The 13,616-nt window shown below is 37.3% G+C and overlaps 1 protein-coding gene across 1 annotated transcript in view; it reads left to right on the top strand.

Moving 5' to 3' along the window:
• Positions 1 to 1,460: 1,460 nt before the first annotated feature.
• LOC124142990 overlaps positions 1,461 to 13,616 on the top strand; it is a 91,194-nt gene continuing 79,038 nt past the window's right edge. Inside the window, exons 1-5 of the mRNA XM_046511767.2 lie at positions 1,461 to 1,832; positions 3,138 to 3,248; positions 6,489 to 6,557; positions 9,801 to 9,923; positions 13,407 to 13,559. Coding sequence (XP_046367723.2) covers positions 3,162 to 3,248; positions 6,489 to 6,557; positions 9,801 to 9,923; positions 13,407 to 13,559 — 432 coding nt within the window. The 5' untranslated portion in view covers positions 1,461 to 1,832; positions 3,138 to 3,161. The remainder of the gene's footprint in view (positions 1,833 to 3,137; positions 3,249 to 6,488; positions 6,558 to 9,800; positions 9,924 to 13,406; positions 13,560 to 13,616) is intronic.

The raw sequence follows: 13,616 nt of genomic DNA on the forward strand, positions 1-13,616 counted from the left end.
ACGATAACTATTCAGATAACATAAATTTACATTTTGTTAACTCGAATTTGCATGATTGTAAATCCTTATTTGTTTTTATTCCCATGTGGAAATTCAAATAAATACATAAATATACATGATCTCAAACTTTCGGCCTTATCAGTTATGTTACGATTGTTACATGATGAAGGCCGGAGGGCTTTGGTTGGTTTGTTAGTTGGTTGGTTGGTTGTTTGGTTGGTTGTTTAACGCCGCACTCAGCAATATTCCAGCTATATATATGACGGCGGTCTGTAAATAATCGAGTCTGGACCAGACAATCCAGTGATTGATATCATAAGCATCGATCCACGCAATTGGGATCGATGACATGCATCAATCAAGTCAGCAAGCCTGACCACCCGATGCCGTTAGTCGGCTCTTACGACAAGCATAGTCGCCTTTTTCAAGCAAGCATGGGTTGCTGATGACCTGTTCTACCCCACAGATCTTCACGGGTCGCCGGGAGGGCTAGAGTTTGTGATTATGTATATTTATGTGTATAAGATGATAGTTTTTGTAATAGTTTGTGTTTGATAATTTGTTTGTTTGTTGTTTAACGCAATACCAAGCAATATAGCAATTTTCCAGCTATTTGACGGCGGTCTGTAAATAATCGAGTCTGGACCATACAATCCAGTGATTGATATCAGGAGCATCGATCCATGCAACTGGGATACGATGACATGCATCAACCAAGTCAACGAGCCTGATCCTGTCAGTCGCCTCTTAGGTATGGGTTGCAGAAGACCAATTCAAAACCTGATCTTCACGGGTCTTTTGTATTAGTAATGTATATAGATTATTAATATGATATAAAAGTTTAAACATGAGCACGTCTTTCGTTGATCTTAGTTTTCTTAGGAAATGTAGATAAAGACAATCCTGTAATGAAAACATCTTGGTCAGCTTAGGGGCTTAATTGCTCACAGTTAGAAAAATGAAGTTACGTAGTGGAATTATTAAAAAAAACAGCGAGTGTAAAAAAGCAAAAAGGTTTGTTTTGAACATGTCTGATGACTTTCACGTCATTATTACAATGTTTTAACAGGAAAATTAAAACAATTCCAGTGGACCCACAACGTCCCTAATATTCTTCCTCATCCTGTTTTCATGATGTTCAACGTGGGAGAACGGGTGGACGCCGGGATTCTCTATTCAGTGCTGCCACCTTCGTTGAAAGAATCCTACAATAATGACTTGGAATCCCAGGCTCGTTCTGATTATGTACGAATTTGACGTGAGGTTTCACCAAATTGGTTGCGTTATCTTGGACTTTGATCCGACATGATGTGATGTTACTGAAGTTTTGTTCAAAACGGCTTAAACCGAACTCACCAACTCACTGTATTTGTGGGACTATCGCCACAGAAACTGGGTTTACGTTTATAATTTACCTCTCCACGTGCGTTATGAAATTGTTTATTAGACGGACTCTAGTCTTTCAGCTACTCTGCGCATGCGTCCGACATTTTTGTTGTTAGGTAGTTGGGAGAGACGTAAACTGTGATTTGTAGGACGATTACGCTTATGTAACGTGAATAGGACAAGACAAAATGTGAAACAGGTGTAAAAGAAATGTGTTTGCCATCGTTATGTCATACTGACTACTTTACTTCTCCAGTAGGATTCGAGAAAACACGTCTTGCATATTTGTATACACCGTTGCTATTTTGTGATCCCGCGCTTGACGGGAACAAGTGCTTCATGTATTGATAACCGTTTCGACCCATTCGCCGAGGAAGTACACACAAAGAAACTATTTGTGGATGTTTAATATCAAATGACAACAACCAAGTCAACATTGACTACAGGTAATTTGCGTTATGAGTGTCTTATTTCACTTGTTGCATAAAAAAATGCCTCTTTTTACGACAAATGTCCAGTTTTCGTTACCCCCAAGTACATGACAATTTACAGCTTATGGACCAGATATTATTACACAAAGCCGCATCATATATATATATATATATATATATATATATATATATATATATATATATATATGTTCTTTATTTCCGTAGGTGTTCGACTATCAGTCTTATGTTAGAAATAAGAGAGTTTGGAGAGGGTACCATGACATGGTGTTGCCCATGTTATGCTTGTTGTGGTACATTGCTAATTTCCTATGCTAATCAACTGGCGAAGGGACAACTGGTCCTGTACACGCAAGTAACTGTGTCAGAGTGTGATCTTGTACCTTAATATTCAAGATATTTGCATAATCTGCACCTCGTCTAGTGGACAGTTCATATCTGCATTAAAAACTGAGTTACAAATCACACACAGTAACATATCAGGGTTGGTATTGACCCCCACTCCATGGAGAGGAATTGCAGAAATATATGTGCAGAAATTTTGTAATAAAAGGGACCATTATTGTTCTTCACTTGCCTTGAAAGAAATGAAAACATCCCCTATCAGAATGGTAAATTTCCTTTGGACATGTTGGAAAGTGTGGTGATGATCTGCACATCATACACATACAACAGTTCTTTTTGTATGTCGAATTTTGTGACACAAGCATTCTGTGTCTTCAGCCACAAGTTCGTAGAGTTTAGTAAAATATGTTTGAGTCTGGTAAAGTTAACTTATAATAGTAAATACTAATATTTGCTGAAGATGATGCTGAGAGACAAGTTCACTAGTAACACTCATCAGTCTTGCCTCAGGCTGTACAAGTTTGACTTTCATGTACCGATTGGGATGCAACAGAAACAAACTTCCACAGGGTTCATGACCTTTAGCATACGTTCTGCACGTCACTGCCAAACACACCTTACACTTATCAGTGGTTGTAATTGTCTCAGCTTAGTCACAATGGTGACAAGGGACTATAATTCTGAAAGATGTCTAGACATTACCTCACTCAACAGAAACAACGGCATATTAGCTCCCGAAGAAACTCTTAGAAAGAAGACTTTAGAAATTTAGAAACTTTTATCATGGAAGCATGATAATGAACATAACTAATGATTAAGGAAGTTGTGTCCTTATCGATGGATCTTGGAAATGACATTTTGTAATAATTTGAACATGTCCTACCGGCCTACCTCTGAAAATATTTTTGAAATTCAGGGTAAAATTGCATTTGTCAGTGTCATGTGTCCATGTTTCAGATAAGTAAACATTCAGTATCAAGGATGACTGCCGCTGTGTATGACAATGACATCGACAAATTCATTCAAGATCAGAAGTCTAAACTAGCTAATGAAAGGCAGCGTCTCAATGTAAGTATTCACAATAGTAGCTTTCCATTTTGCTGTCATTATTGCTTCAAGTTATACAGGGGAACATGGTAAATGGCAATATCATGATAATGATGTAGAACCAAGTGCATTAAGCATGAGACATGATTCTTGACTCAGATTTAGGGCTTAGGAGAAGAAACTACTGGTTTTCTTATGTCAAACTATGAATAATGATGGAGATGATTGTCGGATTACAGTCTGTCCTCAAAACTGTACAGATTTCGGAGATGTATTGATGAGACATGCATGGTTGAAAACTGTTTTCCCCAACACAATAAAAAAAGGTGTTTCCAGCATTCTACACCTTTCAAAGAGTCAGGACTGTATCACCTCGCCATTTTATGTCAAAACAATTATGGACACCATCCCCATCCGTACATGTAACACACACACCACACCCTTCCCCCCTTTTCATCCTGTGTAATAAGAGGTTTCCCCTAAATGAGGTATCCTCCCATCAGCACACAGGCCATTTGTCATACAGCTTATAACATGAATTTAACATTGTTGTAACAAGGACCTTTACTCAGAGTGTTGGGTCATACCATTACAGCTTAAGGTGAGTGCTCTAATTACCCCCCTACTCAACTGTATGATGATTGGCAATAACAAGGTGTATGACAAATGGCCTGTCTGACTGATGGGACGGAACCCCTAAATGATAGATCATGTTAATCAAATGTCTGATTTCAGTGTTAGAAATGAAAAAAACCCTGTTTTTTCGATCTCAGATTTTAAATAAATGCAGTTAATATACAAAATATATAAATATTCAAACAACTCAATTAGTACTAATTGGGCCTTGGCACAAATACAGTGTATCAAAGGTTTTTATGTCTTTTTACACGTAAAAGTGTGTAAAAATATGAACAAAACAGACTTGTGAAACTGAGCATAACCAGCTGTTAGTAGATCAAGGTGAATGTCCATGACCTATGACACCTTGACGACAGGTGAAAACAGGTGCTTGAAACCCATGTGCATGTGATTTATCAGTGGTTAGTGATTTGTGAGTGGCATTGTGGGATAGTGAATCATCGTCAAAATATCAGAACGTAAAAGTAACATATTCCCTTCTCAAACAACAACTTACATGTCCTTATTATTATGTACATAAACATAGCTGTTATTTTTATTGTTGTTTTGATAACTTTTTTCCAGACTAATTTGCATAATGCCTATAGCCTGTTTCTGCCATGTCAATTTGGACTTAGTTTTATTTTTGAATGTTGAACATGTTGAAAGTACCTACAAATTACCTCCTGTAAAGTACATTTTGTATTGAGCACTGAGATAAAACTAGCAAATCCAGACTAGTACTTTTCCAGTTGTTTTGTTATTTCATATTTACATCTACGTAATGCTTTGTGTCGATTATTAAATCCAGCAAAACAGTTTTTTTCCATTTCCATGAGTACTTTAGTCCTGTAGTCCTTGCAAAACTGCCCAATAGTTGACTAACAGAAATTTGCCCTTTGTAAAGGTTATGCTATATCTAATCATTATTAGGACTAGTGAACTAAAACTGTTAGCTTCTATCGCTGCTGATTGTTTGTAAAGCTGTCGTGAAGCACAGCTTGACACTGAACCCTGCTTTGACATGCACTGATTGTTCCTGGAACAGTCGTCATATAAATATTATGATTCAAGAACTACATGTCTCAGGACTGTCTACACATGTGCAGACATCCTGGCATATTGAACAATTTGGTTTGGGTGAATCAGAGAAAACATGGAGAAACATACAATCATTGACAAGTTGGTTGTTTGCAGGTAATATTAAGATCCAAAGTGTTACATGTATTCATAAAACACAACATGGTCTTTCCATGGTATCTTGAGATCAAGTTTATATAACTGAGTCTTTCATTCCATTAAAGCTCTCAGAACAAGGATTCTGACTTTTCACTGGCCCTGATTAATATTTGCAGATATTTGTTACTGTTTCTGGCACCAGCTTTGTGTTGAATTGTCAAGACACATGAACCTTAAAAGCTTACCAAGCACTATCATATTTTCCAGTTCTAAGTAGATCAAATTTGAAATAGATAGTTTTTGGTCTTGAAATTGGTAGAAATGCAATGGTTAATTATCATTTCTCCTTTAGATAGCATTATTATTCAGTTTCCTGATAAGATCCCCAGAATGGTGTTCCAGTATCCAGACCAACCCTTATATGATGCTCCCAACTTTTAACATTTTTTCTCTTTTTCATCGAGATGCACCATTGCTGGTACTGTCCATCTTATACGCCATTAGCGTAAATATGTGGCACTTCATAATGAATAAACTGGTCATTATGTGCATTTGAAAGCATGCTTACACTGACACAAATGTGACAGACTAAAACTTGCTGTTTCTTATGCCCCTGCATATGGTGTGTATGTGTGTGGTATATAGTCATCATCTGGTCTATCTGTCCATCTGTATTTCGTGTCCGCAGCGTAACTTGGAAACTGTCAGACTTTTCATTCAAACTTGGTACATGTATTAACCAGGGGTTGAAGTGGTGCCATTTGCTATTCTGGGATGGGAAGGGATTTGTCATCTTCTGATGACTCTTATTTTTCGAAGGAAACATGAACAAATCCCAGAATGTCTCCTTGTTGGATGACTCATTTACCCAGAAGTCAGGGTTTTCAAAAAGAAAGGAAACTGCAAAACATTTATCGCACTGTCATGTTTGTGCAGTCAGGTTTTGGATGGTCAACCCTAACAGCCTCAGGTTATTGAGATGCCAAAATAGGCAGTTATCTGGAATGTCTAGTATTCTGAGCTAAGTACTTGTATTTCCTAAAATGTTTTTTTTGTAGACTATTCCAGAGGCCTAGTGTAAACATTCTTTCTCTGGTCCTTAGAGTTGGTAGCTAGTCCTGCTTGAACAAGACAAAAATGTTTACTATGTTTACATTTTCTGTCAGTTGTATTTATTACCAGTTTGTAGCAAACTTGAAGCTTTGAGGACTGGTTTAGAATTATAGCCCTTGAATGTTACTTGTCAAGAATTACCATCATTGCATTTTTACTTCAGCACAATTGAGTAGTCTTGGTCCAGTAGGCTAGCATGCATGGTGAAAGCTGCCAGTGTGTAATCTGAATTGGGACATATTTTTCAATTTGGAGATTTTACCTCACATTTGCTGTAGATTTTCTATTTCCAATTAATTTCTATCCCTGCTGTTATGATAAGTGACTGGTGCCCCTTGTGATATCCCACAGGATGATGGGGAGAACAAACGCAGAACATGGGACAGAACTGGACATAATGACTACAAGCTAGCAGAGCAGGTACTACACAGATGTCTGTGACCATGATCAGTGTGTTCTGTTATGTGATAGATAGCCAGCTCTTGGTAGTGTGTAGTGGTGGCTGTCGTGACATTCAGCAATGCAATACAATAAAGTGTATTAGAAATAAAATGTATAAAATAAATCTGTCCTTTTACTATCATGTTTATGTCATGGGCATGAACAATGTGATCATTATCATAAATCCTAAGGATGTCATGTTGCATGTCAAATTGTGACAAAATTAAACTGATAGATTTGATAAAGAACACTGATCATTGTTGATAAGAATACATGTTGTTTACTTCTCATGCTTATATTTGCATAAGTTAAATGGTGTACGCAACCATTCTTTGTGACTTCGAACAGTCATGGTTGGGATCAAATGGGGTGAGGGAATAATCAGGGGTATTCATTGTATTCACAGGTCGTGCCTAGAGTAGAACCAAGGTTATATTTCCCACTAGTTCAATATGTCAATCTATTTCTCTGTGGCCCTGCTAGCAATGTAGGATATTACTGTGATTTACTGCTAAAAGGTTTCACTTCTTAACTTGAGTAGGATAGAATTGATGGATTAATACTGATATGTATTATCACTGATTATGAACACGATGAATCCCCAGCATGCATAATAAGATGATTTGAATGCCTCTTACCTTTTGTCAAGGAAGCCATGTTTACAGGTAATGCTGACAGGGGATTTATCTTGACCTGCTCAGAGGCCAGAGCTCCAGATAATTTTTTAGCAATTGAGTTTTTACTCGAAGGTTTCTATTTTAATGGGTTATTACATCTTTCATTGGGCAACCAATATTTTTTTCACTCATCTATTCATCACTCTATTGTTGTTGTTTTTTCCCCAAATGAGTAAGCATTTTGAGATTTAAAAAAGAAATAAATGAAATGTGTATAACGGTTCTTATATAGGCTGAGGGGCAGTCGGGTAGCCTAGTGGTTAAAGCGTTCGCTCGTCACGCCGAAGACCCGGGTTCGATTCCCGGCATGGGTACAATGTGTGAAGCCCATTTCTGGTGTCCCCCTCCGTGATATTGCTGGAATATTGCTAAAAGCGGCGTAAAACCATACTCACTCACTCTTATATAGGCTTGGCTCGGAAAGTAAATTGGCTAGTAATTGTGTTTCGGATATTAGCTCTGTTGTACGCATGCTGAAAAAGCTTCATTGGGTATGTATGCGTGCTGTTTTCAAATGATTGCATTTTCCATTAATGCATGCATATCTGTATGCAAGTTAATTGAAAGTAATTGGGTTTTGAATAGTTTTGGGAGGTATTTTACGCAAATACACAACTTAACTGAAGCTCTGAGAGGCCGATAATCGAACCCATGTCTGCAGCAAATATCAGTAAAATAAAGACGAAGAGGCTTTAATGCGTAGTTTTACATAATAGCATTTAATGCATTATTAAAATGTAGAAAAGAATTTGAACTAACTAATGATGTTTTTCCAATTTAGTTTTTCCCAATTTGTTTTGGAATCCCAGATAAATCCCTGGCTGACAGCTGTGTCTATATCATGGTATTGTGATTGCTGGCCACAATGACACATGCGTAACTGTCTGTGCAACAAGCATGACAAGTGCTACGACCTTCTTGTTGATGGCGTCTTTATGCTTGTATTTCTCTGTGTGTGCAGCTTATTCATGTGATAATGTCCATTATTTTCATAATAATAATGGCCATGTGCCAAGTACTTAGCTCTGTTAATGTATCTCCGTTGCAAATCTTGCTGTCCTGAGGTTAGAGGTCTATATTTACTTTGATCATTGACCCATTTACAAGATGTATGGGTATTGTCACTTTAGAAGTATTTGCAACTTGTTGAAGATATATCACATAGCCTATTACTTAGTACTTTTATCATTCTACCAATGTATTTAGTTTGTCATATTCAGTTAAATTGTTGAGAGAATTATGTACAAATTGCGTCATTTGTTATTTGGGTGTTGTTAAGGATCATATTGAATGTATTCTACTTGAAACATGATGAACTAGGTAGCTTTGTGTTTTCTATTGTCTAAACTAGACAACAGAAAACTAAACTTTTTTATTGCCGATTAATATTATTTGTTTACGTAGTATGGCACTCGCACAATATCCATCCGTGCAAAAAATTCTCAATTATTTAGTTTGTATCATGTACATGTATATGTTTTTGTGATATATTATCTGTTTTGTGATTTGAATAATTTTAAGTGTATTTTGATTGTTTTAGTTATTTAATGTTTATGCTCTATATCATGATACATTCTTGAATCCATCGATCACTATCTTTATGACAGATAACATGGATAACCTATGCGTTTACCACCAATGTCACCATGACCCAAGTAGATATACCCTGTGTCCGAAATAACTGCCTGCCCGTGGCAGATAATTTTCGGTCAGGCCGCATGAAATTTTCTCCACCTGCCTGACTCTCGGGCAGCTAATTTTAAGCCAACTTACATTCTCAGTTTTATTATAACTCCTCGTAGATTCTCAAGTAATTGTTTGCATTATTTCAACTGAATCAAGATGGGATTTGTCTCTTATTTTTTGTGATTTTTCAATATATATAATGTCTGAATGCAGGCAGGAACTTTGAAGATGGTCAAGCAACATTAATGGGTCACCTGCCCGACTCTCTTGTTGGGGAGTAAAATTATTTCAAACACTGCACTCAGTGCATTACACTATTTATTAACAATGTTCAACATGTTCATTTTATATTCATAATATTCATTCTTACACATTCATAGTATTTTGTTTTCTTATTTCTCAAAACAATTCAGTGTTCACAATTAATGGGTTGTCTTGGAATCCTTGAGGCATTTTATATGATACTTAGAATATAGGGACCTCTTATATTTTAAACTTTTAACATATTACATTATAAGTTGTAGCAGGTTCACGAGGGGTACGTGGGGTTTTATGCATCCTGTGTAATGTTTTGTACCCCAAGTACCGCTGAGAAATTTATTTACCTCATAGGCGGGATACATAGTATTTTATCAAGATCACATGGACCAATCAGATCTCATCATTCTGACATATAGGTATGACAGTAGGCAATATTAGATTTGAGACAAGGGCACCTTTAATTTTGAACACTGCTGTTTCAGTCTCGTTTCTCAGACTTAATGTCATTATTTCCCAATTGATTTCCCTTTTTCTTAATGGTATTCCTGTGTGGTCCCTTCATTTGCATGTTGATTGCATGATGATCTCCTGCCTGTAGACACAACGTAGACCCATGTCTGGGGGCCGCACTGGGCTGCCGATTGGAGGGGATGATGCGGATCTCAAGAAGCGCCAAATGCAGGCCGAAAGAAATCGAGAATATAATGAAATGATTCAGAAGGTATTTTCTGGTGGATGTCTGTCTTCCTCGCTCATCTTGGTTGTGTGTCATCTTGAAACCAAACCTTTCCTCAACTGACCTTCTATCCGTCTCCATGACTAAAATGTGTTCTACATGTTCTGTGATGTCCATTCTAACAGCTGATGTATACCTGTTGTTTCTCCTCCACTGCATTTACCAGCAATACTCATGTTTCCACAGATCATTCTTGGTTAAGCTGTTCTGGATCTTAAGTTTTCAGATTGCGCACATTAACATTACTGACGTCATGGGCTGTGGTGGCATTCGGTCTGTCACTCACAAAATGGCCAGTTCTAATGATAACCACTCATTCAACAGACATTGCACAAAAATATGAGTGTAGGTTTGTTTTCTACGAAAAAAAATTGGAAATTTATACTCATCCACATAACGATTTTATCTACTCTGCAAAATACCTTTACATTATATAGGTGCAATTTAATGAATACTGTTAAGGTTTATTGGATGGAAAAGTAAAATACATCAGGTTGATTCAAACATATTTAAATATCGCAATGACAAATAGATTAATCAGGTTTTTTTATCATTGATGACTGATCAGAATCCTGGAATGAGCCCACAATGAAGAGAATGAACACTGCATGTAAATATCCCTGACTGGCTTGTGACCACTCCAGGCAGTGTCCCAGCCTATCACTAGCATCAGAGCTGATGTGGCATCCAGGCTAGCCTGGGGATTGGCCTTGTAGGCTGTTTTCTAATGTTAATAATTTATTCTCTACTTAACCGGTACATTTCTAAATTACAAGAACAGTAGTGCTGCATTAACTATTTATGAAGTAGGAGATCTTTTAGATTTCCAGGGTTTGAAATTTGCACTAGGCTGTTACAGGGAGTCATTTCTCTCATGTTAAAAGTTTGCTGAGGGCTAGTGGAGTTTTCGTACCATTAGTCGTTTTCGTCATATCACTATTCTGTCAAGTAAATGTTTTGGGTTATTTCTACCTCTGAATTTGCCTCCCCAGTCAATTCTACATCTGTTTGCTCCAGTGTTGATCCACATTACTTCACCATGTTAAAGGGACATCAGGTCTTTGATATTTGAATACAAGAAAAGAAATATCACATATAACTGGCAAAAGAATCAGAGTGCATGGATCCCGATTAATACTATACCCCACTAAGGCTGATTGTAATAACCTTTAATAATAATTGCTTCTTTATATAGAAGTATTCAATGGGACAGACATATTGTTAATCTTGGTCAGAGCCAGGGTTTCAGTCAGTGTGTATATGTAGGATAATAGTAAGAGCCTTAATGTAATTGAAAACCTTCTTGCACCTATCCTGTTCACACTTATGTTCCAATGAGAAAAGTGTGGATATGTCTCAGAGCTCCAGATAACTTTTTGAGCAATTGAGTTTTTACTCTAGGGTTTCTATCTTAATTGGGTTATTACATTTTTCATTGGGTAACCAAAGTTTTTTCACTCATCTATTCATCACTCTATTGGGTTTTTTCGCCAAATTAGTGAACATTTTAAGATTTAAAAAAAATGAAATAATGTTTTAGATGTATATACCGTATTCAACGTAATAAGCGCTCAGGGCGCTCACAAAATTAGAAATAGGGGGTGCTTATTAGAATATTATTTTTAGTTGAAAGATCGTAAATTTTGTGGTTTATGCTAACAGCCTGAAATGTTTACATACGACAGATATATTTTTCAAGAATTTAATTGCCCATAATTAATGGTGATATAACACACAAGTGAGTATTATTCACGAATAAATATGTCTTGCGTACATTGATCAATCGGAAGGGGTGCGGATTGGGATTGTTCACTAGCCAATATATTAGCAAATATCGCCGTGGGCGCTTATTAGAGCGGGGCGCTTATTACGTCGAATACGGTAACTGTTCTAAATATATAGGCTTGACTAGGAAAGTAAATTAGCTCGTAATTGTGTTTCGGAAATTAGCTCCTTTGTATGCATGCTGAAAAAGCTTCGTTGGGTATTTACGCGAGCTGTTTTATATATTTGAGTTTTTCATTTAATGCATGCGTTTCTGTACGCAAGTTAATTGAAAGTAATTGGGTTTTGAATATTTTTTTAGGGGTATTTTACGCAAATAAGCTGCTTATCTGTAGCTCTGAGAGTCATAATATAATTGAAAACCTTCTTGCACTTGTCCTGTTCACACATTCCAATGAGAGAAATATGGATATGTCTTCAGTGTGGGTGCTATACATTAACAAGTTTGCTGACTTGTCTTTTATTACAACTGTATAAGGAGATTGTTATCTTTATTTGGGGGATTGTTATAATTAATTGCTGACCTTCCTTGACCAAGCGATATGTGACCAAAGTTGCACATTGTTACTGTCTTTAATCACAATTTGCAAAAAACATTTGCTGCTAATCATGGTGACAGTAGCGTAACATCAGGTTTCAGATGTTTTTCTTCGGCATTGACAATATTGACTGATTATCATCCAGCATGTCATATAGATGTATTTCAAATTTGGTAATGTAATGTCAATGACTACCTTTGCACTGATTAAACTGTAATGTTGGTAGCACTCCAGTGTGGAATAAGTTGATAAAGCGAATTGTACTTACTTTTGGAAACAATGATCAGATTATCATGGTTGTGTCACAAGTGATATCATAAATGCACATAAATGACACAAATTGCGCCACATGCAATTAACCGTGAATCAATTACTTGGCAATACCCACCACCTTATCTGAGCTAATAGCAACCATTGTCATCCCTATCATTGCCATGCAGTTGTGCCCCTGTATGACAGCCCAGCCTAGAAACATGTCTGGTGTATTGCTGTTGTGGAAGGCATTTGCATGGAAACCTCATTGATTCCATCAATCAATCATCCCTCATCATTGTCATCAATGTCAGACAGAAACGTCACGTCACTCGGCTTGTACCTTTGTACTGGGACACTCCAGTCAGTGTTGACATTGCTCTGTTGCCTGAAATGCAGTATTCTCCTTTATTGACATGAAGGTGTTGATTTGTTTAGTGCTTTGAAATGTATCGTGGTGACATTAACATAAAATGACGTGATGAGTATTTCATAGGACAGCCATTTACTGTTATGCTCTGAGATTATGTGCTGTTTGTTACATAACTGTTTGCTTGGACGAAGCTACGAGCTGCGTGTTGGTGATGCTGTGAACTAATTCATCTTGTGGATGTGTGTTTTGTGTTCGTGACATTCTCCCTTAACCGTTTTGACCTTTATAAACGATTCATATCGGTAGAGTTTACCTGATTCACATTTAAATGTGTAAGATACTGTTTGTAAGAAATACGAATATGAAGCAAGACGTTTTGGATTAAACATTCAGTCTATGGATTTTCAAATGGAAGTGATTACCCTACCATCACCTGCGTGACTGCACATTATTTGTGTGACACAACAGATTTAGATTGCTGCACATTGTGACGCACAGTGCTCTCACTCTCACCCATAGAAACCACGCCCACAACAGCGCATCCCTGTAACACCCTTTACCCCCATGACGCGTCAGCATGCCCGGGAATCGGACACTGAGGCCCCAGCCCCTGCACCTGTACGTGAACATGCTCCCCCGAGGCAGGCGGAGCATCAAGAGCCTCCTCCCCAGGTACAATGTTTGTTCATGTGTCTGTCTCATTGGTTTGGAGTTCTTATATTTTGGTAT

This window comes from Haliotis rufescens, unplaced genomic scaffold (assembly GCF_023055435.1).
Source record: "Haliotis rufescens isolate VD_foot unplaced genomic scaffold, xgHalRufe1.0.p SCAF_2, whole genome shotgun sequence".
NCBI classification, from domain to species: domain Eukaryota; kingdom Metazoa; phylum Mollusca; class Gastropoda; order Lepetellida; family Haliotidae; genus Haliotis; species Haliotis rufescens.